Here is a 16,165-nt window from a genome sequence, read left to right as displayed (position 1 = left end):
GAAGACACTAAAATAGAATTTAAAAGACAATAAAAACAGAGATAAAGCAAAAGCAAGCTGATAAATGGTTAAAAATGAGAAAGAAGTTACCTCTTTTATATATTGGAAAGCCTCAGCCAAAAATAATGTTTTAAGCCCTGATTTAAATGAGCTGACAGTTTTAGTAGACCTCAGGTATTCAGGAAGCTTGTTCCACAAGTGGGGAGCATAGAAACTAAAAGCTGCTTCACCTTGTTTGGTTTTGACTCTGGGAACACGGGGTAAACCTGTTCCAGATGACCTGAGGGGTCTGGATGCTTCGTAACGTACAAGTAAATCAGAGATGTATTTAGGCCTGGGATGGTTTAGTGCTTTATAGATAAGTAGTAGGATTTTAAAATCTATCCTTTGACACACAGGAAGCCAGTGCAGTGATTTAAGGGCCGGTGTAATGTGCTCCACTTTCTTGATGTAAGTGCAGTCTCTGGCAGCAGCGTTCTGGATGAGCTGTAGCTGTCTCGTTTATTTTACTAAGACGTGTGACGATAACATTACAATAGTCTAGTCTGCTGAAAACAAATGCACCAACAAGTTTTTCGGTATCACCTGTAGAAAGAAATCCTTTAATTATTTCTATGCTTTTATGACGGTAGTAGGCTAATTTTGTAATTGTCTTTATGTAGCTGTTCAGATTTAGGTCAGAGTCCATAACTGCACTAAAATTTCTGGCTTGATTTGTAGATTTTAGTGTCATGGATTCAAGGTGAGCACCGACTTTTCTTTCTTCTTTGGGGCCAAAAACAATTATTTTTTTTCTGGGTTGAGTTTCACAAAACATCCACTCATTGATTTGTTCAAAGCACTTATTCAGCAAATGTAAGGAACTGCAGTCACTTGGTGACACTGTTATTTGGAGTTGTGTGTCATCTGCATAATTATGGTAAGAGATGTTATATTATTCCATAATCTGAGCAAGGGGGGGCATGTGGCTGAACAGAAGAGGCTTGAGAATGAACCCTTGAGGAATTCCCCATGTGATTTTTATTCACTCAGATCCATTATTACAAATTGACACAAAGTAATCCCTACCTTGTCAATATTATGTGAACAAATTTAGCACAGTGCCAGAAATTCCCACCCACCTTTCCAGTCTGTCGTGCAGTATCTTATGATCAACCGTGTCGAATGCAGCATTTAGACCCAGTTATACTAAAACTGATTTTTTTTCCGCGTTACTGCTCAGATGAATGATGTTTAAAACTTTAACAAAAATTTGCTGAAAATTTTTTTTTTTTGCAAGGATCTTTGGTGGATTTGATCTGGGCCTAGAGTTCTTATTACTCAAGCATCCAGGTTAGACTTTTTAAAAAAAGTGGTTTAATAACTGCAGTCTTCAGGGCCCTTGGAAGAAGGCCTGACTAAATAGAACTGTTGAATATCTGTAGTACATGTGATGACATTTAGTTGAAAACATCTCTAAAGACCCTTATAGGCAGAGAGTCAAGGACGCAGATAGTAGGCCTAAATTGTAGAACAATTTTCTGTCAAGGCTGTATAACTATGGAGTTAAAATTTGCCAATTTGACTTGAGTAGTCTTATGCAGGCACAGGTGACATAGTCATTTTAACTTAGTTGGAGTTATAGACTGTTATTTTCGCTGTTTTAGATCTGCTGGTTACAGCAGAGATGGTAATTTTTAAGAAAGATATGTGCAGATATGCGCAGACCTTCGGAAATAATTAGGTCTAAAATATGTCCCTTATTATGTGTTGAATCTGCTACATGCTGGGAAAGTCCGAAGTTATCCAGGATGTACAAAAGCTCTTTAGCACTGCCACCTTTGGGATTATCAATATGATTATCAATATGAACAACTGTTTGCACTGGTAGATATTATTAAATAAACTGGCTAGTCGTCCTTTATTCCAAAGTACTTTAGCCTCACTGATAAAATGGAAGTTTGGGGGAGCTGATACGGTAAGGGCTGCTGCACTATTGTTTTCATTTAACAAAGTTTCAGTGCATAGAAGTTAATACTGAGAAGTAAAATAAAATGCTCAATAAAAACAGGAGAGAACAAATAAGTGCAAAACATTCCCTGCTAACACAACTGGGTCTCTTTCCTGTAGGTGAAATTTACGAGATATGATCTAATAAATATTTTGTTACATAACACAGTGTATGCATGATATTTATACAATTTACATTGTTTCCAAATAACTGTTCCATTGTTTTGTGAGGTGTTTGTAAAAGTCAGAATGATTTTATGGCTGTCCTGAAACGAATTCCTCATGTATGGCCATGTGGCAGTAAAGGAACTTGAACTTGCTGAAGCAAATGTCTGGTGCAATAACGCAGGAGAAATTTGGGAAGCTAGCCTTCCACAATGGCTGCCATTGTGAACTAACAGTTCCCTAAGCTTCAGATAGCGACAAGAAAAGTGTGAGAGTGAAAAGCTTGTTTCTCTGTGTTTCTCTGTGTGTTAATTTAGGTCTGTGCCCTTCACCTGTCACCATCACTGTCTTGTCTTCCCATTGTAGACGAGAGAAGAGGGATAGACAAAATGGGTTGAAAAGAAAGATTACAGATTTGAGTGGGACTCCAAAGACTGACAGAGAGAGCGTGACAGAGAAAAAGGGGGAAATGAACTTGTGGAAAAAATGGAAAAAGACTTGCAAAGACAAAGAAGAAATCAAGAAGAGGGGGAGGAGAGAGTGATAACCAGAGACAGAGGGAAAGATCAAGGGAGAAAGCAGTGAAAGACAGAAAAAAGACAAATGCATGTAAAAAACAGGCTGACTGGTAAAGCCATTAAGCCTGGATTCAATAAATCTGCATAAAACCCAGCAGTTAGTCTGTAATGACCACTGAAGGCCAATGTGTGTGTGTGTGTGTGTGAGGCTGTGAAAAATGTTCTGAGGGTCGGATGTGTGTGTGGGTGTGTCTGACTGCCTCTCCCTTTGTCTGTGTTTCTGAGCGTGTTCGCTGTGTGTGACTGTGTGTGTCTAATGGTTGTTGAGGACCTCTGCGTCGTATTTAGAGAGAAAACAATCATCCTTGGAGCAGGAAGCAGAGCTGCCTAATAAAAGCCTAGAGAGACCCCAGACCACAACGTAGCAGAAATGGATGGGTCTGAATCTCAGCTCAACACAACCCCAAACCGCTCTCCTCCAAATCTCCTCCTCCCCCCTCTGTCTTTCCTCCACCCCACACCTTACTACAATTCCATTTGCACACAGGCACGAAAGCCTTTTCCTTCTCAATGCATCAAGATAAACAGTCAATTTTTTAAGGAATATCAAATTGACAATAATTACAATTTTTTTGGCAGCAGTGATCTTTAAATTCCACATACACAGACACAGACGCACACACAGCCAGGCTATCAGTACTATTGTAATAGTGTAGCTACAGTCTTCATTATCAGCTGTGATGTTTAAGTTCCAGCTCCACCTCATCCTGTTTTTCTATCTCCTGTCAATCAAAATCCACCTAATCAGTGACCTTGAAATCTTTTGGGGTCCTCGCACACAGACATGCATAGTTCCTGTGCAGTCTGCCAGTCTGTGAAGAGGGCATCATTTTGCCACAGGTCATCAGGCTGCAGAGCTGAAAAAACAATGATTGTGTGCATTTGAAACCTAAATTTTACTTTTAAGCCAAAGCTTTATTTATAAAGCACATCTCAGTAATGTTTTGTAATATTTTTTTGCATAGATACATTGCCATTATCTCAGCAATTTAGTTAAGTTTGCCTATGTTAATAGGCAGAATTATCCAAGAATGACTGTTTTACTTATATATCTGACCACCTAATGGTCTGACATTTTCCTCTTTATTAGAGTTTACCTTCTTCATAAAAAATAAATGATCACTCCAGATTTTTATTATATTGAATCAGTTTCATAGTGTTTTGATATCATTAAGTATTCAGAGCAAAGTTTGAAGTCACCAGGGCTGAAGCAGCATATTGGTGTTGTTTTCTTGTATTGGAAGTTTGTTATAAAGTAATCTGAGCCACTTCAGTAGACCTAACAGCCGCCAGGCCCTGAAAACCTGTGATACCCTGCTGTGTAACTTTAAAAATGTACATAAAGTTTACCGAAGAGAAAGTACGTATTGCCCTCTGCCTCCCTGAGAAACCTTTTATTTGGGGATTACACTGTAACAACAATCACATTCGAGGTCTGTAAATGTGTGGTATTTTTTTCATTACAATGACTTGTAGAGTTGTAAATATGTGGACTTCGCTGAGGTTTCTCCAGTTTGATTTGGCTCACAGACACTAACAGTCACTCACTGGGAGCCGTTTAACTTTTAGCAGATAGAGAATCATGGGCTGACAAATCATATTGGATTCATAAGAACAGCGATATAACGTCAGACTCAGCCAATAACACTTAATACATTTTTTACAGCACCACACACACGCAATTGTCCACTCATACAGACTAAAATGAACTACAAATACACACACACAGACTCATAGTAAAACTTCGACAGCTTTTCCACTTAATGAAACTTCCACGGAGAGACAAACACACACATAGACACAGATATGCACATGTACACGCACAGTCAATTCTTATACCTTCACACTTCAGGCCAAGGAGAGAGACGTATGCCAGAGAGAGAGAGAGAGAGAGAGAGACTTCCTGTGTGTGTGTGTGTGTGTGTGTGTGTGTGTGTGTGTGTGTGTGTGTGTGTGTGTGTGTGTAAGATTACAATGCCCATTCTCTTCAGTGCTCACTGGAGAAGTCATTGAGCCATAAAGGTTATTATTTTGACTATGGCACAGAAAACAGCCCTTTTAGTAAAACCTTACTATTGGAATCAGTGTCACTTTTGTAGTTTAGATGAGGTTAAAGAAAGACATGGCAACAGACACACAGGAACCAGGAACAGATGACCAAAAAAATATCTTCATGAAAACCATCTTTTGAAAACTGGCCTATCACTTACAGCTCACTGCTGGGCTCCATGCTGCTTGAGTGATGTGAGACCCGACATGCAGAGACTGACTGGTCTAGTACCTTCAGTACAGTACGTATGCAAGAAAGAACTCAGCCATTCAATTGTCAATCCAGCTAAAAAGTTGTTGAGATATTTCAGTCTGGATCAAAATGCTGGACTGACCGACACTGCCAACCCTAGAGCCATGCCACTAAAAACATCACCTCAGGTAAAGCTTTGCTGTTGTAGTGGTTGCTTTGCTACAGGTCTAAAAGTTTGTTTCCTCTTTATGCTTCAAAAGCTATGGAAATGCAAGTTTTCAAGTTGGTATTCACAATGAGGAGAGAAAATGAGGAGATGAGGAGAAAATCACCAAACTGGAATAATTTCAAATGCTGCCTCCAAACCCAGATCATAATTTTTAAATGGTACAAACATCAGCACAAATTAATGAGGTCTTTAACAATATCTTACATAGTTGTATGCTCTTGATTTAGGTCACATGATGGATTAAAACATTTCAACATGCATTTTGTTCAAAATCTGCTGACTAAAGAGGTGCTGCGGTTGTTATGCTTTGATAATATTTTCTACTTTTGCCACAGAGCCTGAGCGCTTTTTTGTTCGTATTGTGTATTGCAATGTGAAGCAAATCGTTTGTTTTGTTACATCTGGTGTCGAAAAACAAACCAAAATCTGTCCAGAAAAACTCCAGTTTCATTTTAAAATCTCAAAAAAAACTTTTAGAATAAAGGCACTCTGAGGTCCTCTTTTACTTTTGCTGTTTTGAAAGTGTAGTGAGTTTGTAGGTTAATAACTTCAGTTACATTGCATCCTTAAAAAAGCAGTATGGGTTTGAATTTGGGATATCTTTTTTAGAGACCTTGTTTTTCGAACATTTAATTTGTTTAACTTCAGGTTTTTCAGTAGCGTCAAACTTATCTGCAGTACTATGATCAGTTTCGCTTATCAGTACAAAAGCAGGAATGTCCCTTTGTAAGGCCTGAATTTACTGCCGAAGCTCCCTGAGGTTTCTGGCTCTAGATTTAAGTTATCTGTACTGGGAGGTGCTCAGTTGATAAACCCTAAGGACCAACTTGCTCTCACCCACCACCCTTTCTCTAACGCGAGCCAGGCTTCTTTTTCGGCCCTTATTCCAATTTAACAACACAGAGGAAAGTTACCTCAGACACCACGTTAGTAAAATGTTTGAGCTGGTGACATATTACAGAAGCACACTGTCAGGTACGCAAGTCTCCAGTGGTCATTCATAACTACTGTTAATTCATGTTAAATCATACGTGGGTGTGGGATATGTAGATTTCCGTGTGTGTGTTTGTTTGTCTGTTCATGTGTGTTTTACATGCTATTTTAGTAAGATCCTAATGGCTTTACAGAGTGCCAGGCATTTTAACAGAGCCAGGGAGAGGCTTGTAAAACACACATACACTCACCACAAGACAGAGAAGAGAAGCTGGCACACTGGACCATGGTGGTCTGGAGGGAGTCCGTGTGCGAGTGTGTGTGTGCGTGCGTGTGTGTTTGTGTGTGTGTGTGTGTGTGTGCATTAAGAGGGTCAGCCAGGGTGATGGTGACACATGATGAAGGAAAACGAGAAACATGGGCTTGAATGAAAGACTGGCAGTGTGCGTCTGTGATTGTGTGTAGGCAGGGTCGGGGTCTAAAGCAGACGCATGGCGCCAAGTGGCACTGCTTGAGTATGGGTGGTATTGGACTGAGGGAGTGAGGGAGAGGCAGAAAAATTCAAACTGTGATGCTGTTAAGGGAAACATCTCACCAAAAACCGAGTAAAAATCTCACACACCTACACTGACACAGAGCAACTGAGAGTAAAGGGTAATGGTGATGGAGGCACTTTAGAAGAAAAATAAGTGGAAAAGGAACCATCTTCCTAAGGGGAAAGAAAAAACAAAGGCCTTAAGAAATAAGGAAGTTTAGAGAGGGATGGCAGAAATGGAAGAAAAAGTGACGAAGAGAATAACAGAAGTTTTCACCCAAAAGCCGAAATCTTCAGATTAAAATAAGTTTCCTTGTTGCTCTGCAGTTATTGTAATTAATTGTTTTTTTCCTGACCAATTCAATGAGCGTTCTTTGAATTAAGGCCCTTGGCTTCAGCTATAATTTTGTATTATAGTACAAGAGTCTCACATATGCTAAAAACAAGTAGGAATATTTCTGCCTTCCTTCAGACCGACTTCTGAATGACTGAAATTATTTATTTTATTTTCTAATAGAGCCAACCGAACTTTGAACTACTGTACCAATCCAGTGCATTTTTTTTTTACTGTTTGAAAATTTCCATTTACCAAAATGGTTTAGTAAATGCAAGTCTGGTTAACTTCTCCACCTCAGATAAAGAGCTACGCATAGAGACTATCCAAAGCTTTTTAATGGGAGGCATGGGGGACTAATATGGGGCTAAAACTTAACCAGACCTTAACTACAGAGGTGGCAGACAAGAGACTGCACACATGTCAATTGGGAGCAGTCATATGGAGAATATTGGAAGACACCGACAAACTTGGCCAAGAGGATATGTTAAAACTGTTAATAACAGTAAAGGCAGACACAATGTTTTCTGTTACGTATTAGATTGTTTTGACATTGCAGTGAAATAAGTAGAAAATGAAAAACAACTAAGAAATTCAAAACATTGCAATATGCCATGAAAATGGTTAGCAGTAATAAAAAATATAAGTTAATTTTGTGGTAGAAGGGCAAATATGTTCCTTTTTAAGATCTTGTTTTCCTCGGTTGTAAATTTGACTTGGATGTGGCCATGAGCACAGTTTGGCTCAAATGTTTCCAATATTTTAAAATGTTTTTATAAATATAAGGTAGGAATAAAATACTCCATGCTACTCAGCTGGCCTTCTAAAGGTATTCGATCTTGTTAGATAAGCTTTCACGGCTGCCCACATAATCAGTTTTAATTCAGAGTATGTTTTTCTTTTGAAAATGCAGCTCCCCGGCCACTGAACCGCAGAATACTGCTGGCCTTTTCTTTTAGTGGAACCAGGCTGATGATGAAAAATACATAACGTAATTGTCTGTCCATGAAAGTCACCCAGACCATTTCTCTGTTAAGTTTAATGTACACATTGATTAAATAACAACTTAATTCTCTATATTCAGAGTTTATTTAAAGTGACACCAAACCATGCAGCGCCATATCTGAAGCACTCATGCTAAACAGAGACATTTTGCTGGATTAAGACATACAATAGGGCTTTCATGAAGAATTTAGGAAACTGGTCCTGCTGTACCCCAACCACACACTCTGTCACATTGCTCTGTGAGTATGTGTGTGTGTGTCTAGAGTTACCGTTTTTCAATGTATACCACATGTAGCGACCATCGCCTAATATGTTTTCAATATGGAGAAAAGGACACAAAGAGAGAGCGAGAGAGACAGGGGAAGTCAAAGACAGCCTCAAAAAATTTAATTTAATAATATAATGTTTATATTCAGTATCTGAAAAAACAACTTGTTACCATGACAATGGAGCTACAGCGAAACAAGCAGGTTAGCCTTTTCGTTTCTTCAACTTTCCCTAAGCTTCACCTTTTCTTTCTCTATCCTCATTTCCCTTCCCTTGTCTCTCCTCCCTCTTACAGATGACAACTCTTTAGAGAGTAAAATAAATACACTCTTCTCTCCCCTTCTTGCTCTGTATATGAACCAACCCTCCTCCTGCTGCCAAAAGTTTGAAGCAGAGTTTACTCCCTGTAAAAGAAAATGTCTAAAACAGCATTTGTTCTGCTGCCAGGCACTTGTCGTCAGGTGACCCGCTGAAGTAAATCTTTTCAATAATGTCAAAGGTATGCGCCAAAAACCTGCCAGGCTGACCAGTGTGTGCCCTACTCCTACAAGCACATCAAGACAATTACAGAGAAATAAACACACACACACACACACACTCACACACACAGCGAAAACAATGATACAAACTTACACCCGTCATCACATACAGTATGTACAAGTAAGCATGCAGAAACACACACACATACACACACACGCACACTGATAAATGAGGAGTGACAAAATGTCCTCAGTTTTTTTTCCACATTTTTCAAAAATAGAGCACATTCACTCCACACACACACACACACACACACACACACACACACACACACACACACACACACACACACACACACACACACACACACACACACACACACACACACACAGTTGTAGTCAAGGACTGACAAATGTCTTCACTATGCATGATTTTTCTCCCTCACCTTTCAGAAGTATAAAACACAAACACAAACACACACAAATGTCCTACCTGTTCCTGCGTCATGCTGTGCAGCTGCGTATGCCAGGAGGCAGAGTCAGAGCGGTGATAGGCGGGGGGCGGGGCAAAGTCCTGCAATATGATGGGGTCTCGCTCTTGACAGAGTGAGGTCAGGTGACTGATGTACAGCTTCAGTTTACTGCGATTTTGATTGAGATCCATGAGGGGAGAGAGAATCTGAAGGAGGAAGGGAAGGACAGAAAAATGTTTTTATTATTTTATTCCATTTTATTGTACACACAATATAACAACAAAAGACAACCACTGTCCATGATAACTGTTTAAAGGATTCTTAAAGGAGAGACAGAGATAGAAAAGTAGATAGTGAATGCTTGGTTATGGTCATTTTTTTTAAAGGTTATCATTCATTTTGATAATATACAGACTGGATGTAGTAAAAAAAAAAAAAAAAAAAAGAGCTTCCAAAAAGTAGGATATGTGCACTCTATTTAATTACTAATAATTAGGTATCAATGGCAAAGACTGAAAGAACACTCAGGTGCATATGTAGAAAAGCAACTTATAACCCCGATGCAAAACACGTCTCTCTGTATTTACATGTGATTGTTTGTGTCTGTTTTTTTAAGTGTATCACTTGTTGACTCATTCAATACTCCCTACATAACAATCACTCAGTAGTTTAATCTATAGCGAGCAGTAAACTGAGATTTCAGACACTTACTAGTCATCATCGTGTGTCATCACTGATAGGTGTATAGTCACACAACAGTACTGTTCGCATCCAGAAAATACACAATGACACAATGCATTGTGGGCTTGTTACCAGGAAGTAGTGTACATGACAGAGACACTACCTTTTTTTGTTCACTAAATTCAACAATGTGAATTAGGATGCTAAAATAAAATGGCAGACAGTACATATAGTGCACTATGTAGGAAACAGGGAGTGATTTTGGACAATGCAGGTCATACTGTACCTTTCCAGCACCAAGCAAAGTCTCTTAGCCAGTGCACAGTTTAGCTCAATGTACGATAATGCATTAAATGCACATACACACTAAAAATTAGAGCTGGGCCTATGCAGACACATAGGGTGAGATCAGATATAACAGGCATGGAAATGGAGAGATGACAGAGGTTGGGATTTTGTAAAAAATTAATTCTGATGGTACATCCAGAAACTAAAAAATTATCTTATAATGTGCTTACATTCAGTACTTAGTCTCATTACTCTAAAATTCCTGGTTAAATGCAGCTGGTCAGTATTCAGATTTCCCCACTAGCAATTTCTTCTGTATGTATTTGGGGAACTTGTTGCTGCTTTAAAATACATTTTAAAATAAACTTTTGAGCTGTGTGAAATACATTTGTCTGTATCTCCTGACCTGATAAAGGAAACCAGGTATTTAGTGTACACAATTATTCAGAAGTGAAGTTTCTGCTGAAAGTTGGTATAATCAGATTTTTTAATAAAAGCATAACTATTTGTAACGCCTCCGATCAGAACCAAAGTCCTTTGCCTGTTTTAATGGATTTTAAAACGACTCAAGTGAGAGACATTAATATGACTGGAAAAAGGCTAAAATTGGGGAAAAAAAAGAAACGTATGTTCCATGAAATACGTTAATGTGGTCATGAAACTGGTTTGGTCTTGGACTTAATACATGACCACACACACACAACTGCTAAATTATTTTGGAATTATTTTTCAGCCATATAACTGCACCACATCAATGTTACACAACTGTTCAGGAGTGTACAAATAACAGCTTTGATGATACAAATCTGATTTCCTTGTTGTACAGCAACATTTGTTTCACTCTGGCCATGACTGATGACTGATGTGTGTGTGCCTGTGTGCGTAAGCGTGGGAATGAGGGTGAGATGAGCAAAACTGATATACACGCATTTTGGGGGTATGAGACAGGACCCCCCAAGAGATACACACAAGCACGCACGCACGCACACACAAACAGACAGATAAGACATACAGACACACACCATTCTCCTTTGGGGAATAGCAGGATTTAAGTGCAGGGGAAGCATGTTAAGAGGGCTGATAGTGTGTATGTTTGTGTTGGTAAAGTATATTTAATTCCAGCGGCATGTGTCTACACCCTGCGCTCCGTGCTCATCGTCACTCAGCATACACACACACACACACACACACACACACACACACACACACACACACACTGACACACATACTTGTGAGTTTCTATGGCAGGATCTTTTCACTCAGCACAGTAACATCATTCTCTCTCTCTGTATCTGAACTCTGCCCCAGCTCGTTCATCTCTTTCTCTCTTTAGCTACAAGAAGTTAAAATATTCTTGTAACATTGTATCACATCTTGACTTAACTTTTATTCTTGATACATTTAAATTAGAAGTTGTGAGTCAGTATGAAACTATTACGTTTTTATATCAAATCCTTGTTTCCGATTTGCTGGCAGGTGTCTGTTAAAACTGTTTATCAGAACACCTCAAGCAAAGTTTGGATCAACAGCTTAAACACTGCTCTGAGTGACAGTGTAAAGTATATTACTGTAAACGGCATGTAACCATATTCTCCAGGAATATTCTCCAGGACACATTAACTCACTGGTAAAACTAAACAAGCATGGGTTAAACTGACCACGAACAGATGCCGGTTTTAAAAACTGCTTCTTATTTTACTTTGATGGCTATTTAAATAGGTGAAATAATAAAATATAACACTGTAAGTTTTTTATGTTGTTAAAAAACGAATAGGGACACCTTGTTGTACAATCTTGCTTGTATTCTTGAATCTGATGCTAGGTGCCCTCTCACTGCTTTCATGTTGTATTTATAATGACTGATGTGACTACCAAAAAACAGTGTATGTATCTAACATTTTTTCTAAATCTGAAAGCCAGACTCAGCTGTCAAAGCAGTGAAAACACAAGTTGCAGATAGGCAGATTTTGATAATATTTGAATAAAACATAACATATAAAACTCTACATATATATCCAACCTTCATTATTCAGTAATTTCCGGTGTTCGACCATCCTGACAAACATATTAAAAGAACTAGATGTGGGTGGTTTTGTGCGAAAAAAGGAAACTCTTTTTGCAAACTCGTCTCTAGAAGCATGGATGCAAAAATGAAAGCTGAAAGTAAAGTGAAGTTAATCAAAGCAACTGCCACTTCCGATTCTGAGTTCTTAACTTATTTACTGCAAACACAACACACACATACACACGCAGACACACACACACACACACACAAATGACTAAAGTCGAATTCATTTCACACACGCGAACTATGAGTAATTTTGTTTTTCCAGACCACCTCAATTGGTGTGTACATGAATAGCTACTCCACCTTCCTGCCTCACAACTGCTCCTTTCTCACACAAACACAAACACATTCACACAGACACCGAACATACACACTTTCATGTATACTATGTGTGACTGCACATATCCATACAGTACAGCCAGACACACAAACACACTGCGACTGAAAAACACACATACACTCATGAAAGGTCGTTATCACAGTTGTAAATAGCTCTAGTTACAGTATTTTCCAGTGAGGACCTGCCAGTAGGTTGGAGTCCACGAAATACATTACTAAACATTTCCCTCGGGAGGAGAGAGGGAGGTAGACAGGGAAGAAAAGAGAAACAAAAAGAAAGGCTGGAGGTACCGTACACATTTTGCATTTAAAAACAGTTCTGTTGCTGTATAGTATGATGTATGCCAACAGTTGCAACGCAACAAGGATATTTACTCTCCAAGACTGCTGTGTGATATGACAATATTTGAAAACATCTCTCAAAATTTGGCTTTACTTCTCTAAAAACATACTCAACATATGAGCAACAGCTGTTTTCTCACACCACATTCTAATCCAGGCTATTCTGTCAAAAAGCTTAAAAAAACCTCTGTCCACACTTTCCAGACCTGCAGCAGAGCTCTGTGGATCAAATACCAGACAAATGAGAAACAGAGAGAAAGAATAGAAGGAATGATGGCAAATATAAAGAAGACATTTAGACAGAAATAACAACACCAGTCCTTTGTTTTCCTTTTTAAAAACGATATAATGACTGTTAGAAAAAATGTTTGAAAATAAGTCTGAATTTACCCTAGTAATAATAATGTGAAATATGAACAAAACACGGACCTCTGAGAGCCTCTGAATTTACTGATTTTATTAAGGTGTACAGTATATATGTGCCTACGTGTTTTTTTTTGCATTACACAACCTGCAATGGCCAATGTATGCAGTGTGTGTGTGTGTGTGTGTTTAGTCCACAGTGCTTTCCAGTGTCTTACTGTACTATGAAACAATCCCAGAGGAGAACTTAATTTTATACTGCACTGTGTGTGTCAGAGTGTGTGTGTTTGTGGCTCTTTAATAGCCTCCCATGACTGCCTTCTAGACTCTTACTGTACTATGAAACAACTCCAAAGAGAGACATTCAGTTGGCCTCACTGACTAGTCGTATTAATAAAAAAATAAATAAAAAAAACTTCTATGGCAAGATTATAGGGTGAAATCAGGATTTTTCTTTCTCCACAGATCCCTCTGAGACACATATGCAAACAAGCACAAAGACACTTATTTGACAAGGAACAGCACCTACACAGGAGGTAAGATTTCAATGCAGAACAGTGATGTGACATTTGACAGTACTAGACATATGGCTGCTGATGTGGTGCGACTAATAAATACATACTCGGTTAGTGGATAATCTCTCAAACTCTCAAATAAAACCTCCTTAATATAACACACACCTACAGAGCTTGAAGAGCCTCCATTACCACTGCAGAGGAGCCCTTAAGCAAGGTGCTTAATTTCCAAGTGCTACACTACAGCGTGAAGAGTGAATGGCAGAGAGATCAGGCAGGCAGAATTGTTATTAAGTGAAGCAATTATTGTTTAATCAATTATCCAAATGACAGAAAATTAATCAGCAACTATTTTGATAGTCGATTAACAATTTGAGCCATTGATAGTTAATCATTTGAGTCTTAAATGTGAGCATTTGCTGCTTTTCCCTGTTTACATCATTGTAAATTGAATATCTTTGGGTATTGAACCGTTGGATAAGAAGAACATTTACATGTAAAGGTATTACTGTGCCTTGGGCTCTGTGAAATTGTGATGGGCATTTTTCACAATTGTATGACATTTTGACAAAACAAATAATCGAGAGAACCACGGTTAAATGAAGGCAAAAATTATAATAAAAAATAAGGGAATAAACAAAGAGGTGTTTTAGTAACTAGGTTTTTTATACATCTCACCATTGTGACGTGAGAAACTTAGAGGCATTGTTACCCCATATGAGTGGCCCATGCTACATGGTATTTACTGTATTTTTATCATCAGTGTGTATATGAACAATTGAGCAGGATATTTCCCTCAAAAGCACCGTGTTACACTAAATATTTATCATATAAGGCGGAAAGGGCTCCCTGTCTTCTTTATGTATTTTGGCAAGGAATCTACGAATAAATACCGATACTTGTAATTATAAAAAATCAATACTTTAAGTAACACTAAACGATACATGAAAAAGACAGCATCAGCATTAGTCATATTATAAAAAAAATATTTTTGTTATCTTTTATATGTGCTGAACAACTTACTGAGTTAGCTTTGGTATAACAGGTAAGAGCTTTGTGTACTCATTCATGTCAAGTCATTTTTAAAATATTGAAAAAACCTCACAATCCAAAACACTGAATTATGCCTCTTCCCTGTCCTTTTTGACTGATGCCTCTAATAGCACAAGACCATTAAAAATGCAAAATACCATAAAAATCTTCTTGACAATGCTACGTGTGTTCTCCTGTGTTCCTCTGCTGCAGTTGTTTCTGAAGCATTTCATTTGCCAACTGTTGCACAGATCCCTCTCTTATAGAAAGAGTCACAATCATTCACTGTTCTGATGTAATGTGCTATGGCGAATTACCCACCTTACACACCAAGGAAAAGTGTGTCTGTACATGTGTGTGTGTACCTATTCACTAGCACACGAAGTAAAAGTGATGGAGTCTGAGTTGTGTGCGTGCTGGCTGCTCCGTCTCTATCAGCAAGGAAGTGCTATCGCTAATTAATAACCAGGGACAAACTCAGATCCACTGCTGAACCTTTTGGCTTTTAGCATCCCAATGGGAAATCCCACTGGAGGAACTGAACTGTGCTAAAAGCAGCATGTGCTACTCATATGTGGTTCTGCCCCCGCTGCCCTATTTCAGATCAAACCAATACCACCCTTACAATGATGTAAGTACAAACTCACATTACTTGTCATCATTACGACATTTCAAAACTTAAAGCACCTTCTACTTAATTAAAATTAACTTGTTTCAAGAATTACACAGGAACAAGTGACTTAATCAGATTTTCAGAACACTCGACTAGTGTCAACATACGATATTATTCAAGAAAATTGCATTCTACATTAGATGTATTAAGATCGATTTGTAGCAGTGTGTTTTTTATTCTTGCTTGACTTGAAGGTTGTTGTGCATGTGCGATTAATGACCTTTGGGCCTTAAAAATACTGAAATCCCCTATTGTGTAATTAAAAACAAATTACAAGACAAGGGTCAAGGAAAAAACCTTCCTTTTATCATTCCTATAAAAAAAACAACTTTACTTTCTACTTAACAGTGTGGCAAAGGAGCAGCCTTCTTAAATCATTCGCTAAATCACGCACAAATTAAGTTCATCTGAGAAAACCAGCTGAGGATCACTACATTAATAAGGACAGAAAAAAAATGTTGTCTGAAGGGAAAATAAGAGAATCTGAAAAAAGCACTCGTCCAGAAAGATCGTCAAAGGACTTAAAAAAGATGTAAAAAAAAACAACAACACACAAACAAGAGTAGGAGGAACAATTAAAAAAGTAAAGATGAAAATGAACAGAATGGATATTTGAAAAAACCATGTTTTAAGAC

General features: G+C 38.3%; 1 protein-coding gene across 9 annotated transcripts in view; it reads right to left on the bottom strand.

The window, feature by feature from the left end:
- Positions 1 to 16,165, bottom strand: part of LOC120800517 (ELKS/Rab6-interacting/CAST family member 1-like) — a 123,335-nt gene that overhangs the window by 6,215 nt on the left and 100,955 nt on the right. For 8 of the 9 annotated variants that reach the window (XM_040146679.1, XM_040146721.1, XM_040146729.1 and 5 more), the window contains one exon: positions 9,250 to 9,435. In XM_040146679.1, coding sequence (XP_040002613.1) covers positions 9,250 to 9,435 — 186 coding nt within the window. Of the gene's footprint in view, positions 1 to 9,249; positions 9,436 to 16,165 lie in introns of those variants that run through there. The other variant, XR_005708993.1, reaches the window with a different exon arrangement.

Source organism: Xiphias gladius, chromosome 2, assembly GCF_016859285.1.
Source record: "Xiphias gladius isolate SHS-SW01 ecotype Sanya breed wild chromosome 2, ASM1685928v1, whole genome shotgun sequence".
Classification (NCBI taxonomy): Eukaryota; Metazoa; Chordata; class Actinopteri; order Istiophoriformes; family Xiphiidae; genus Xiphias; species Xiphias gladius.
Note: the sequence above shows the minus strand (reverse complement) of the source record. Positions and strands in the feature narration are given on the sequence as shown.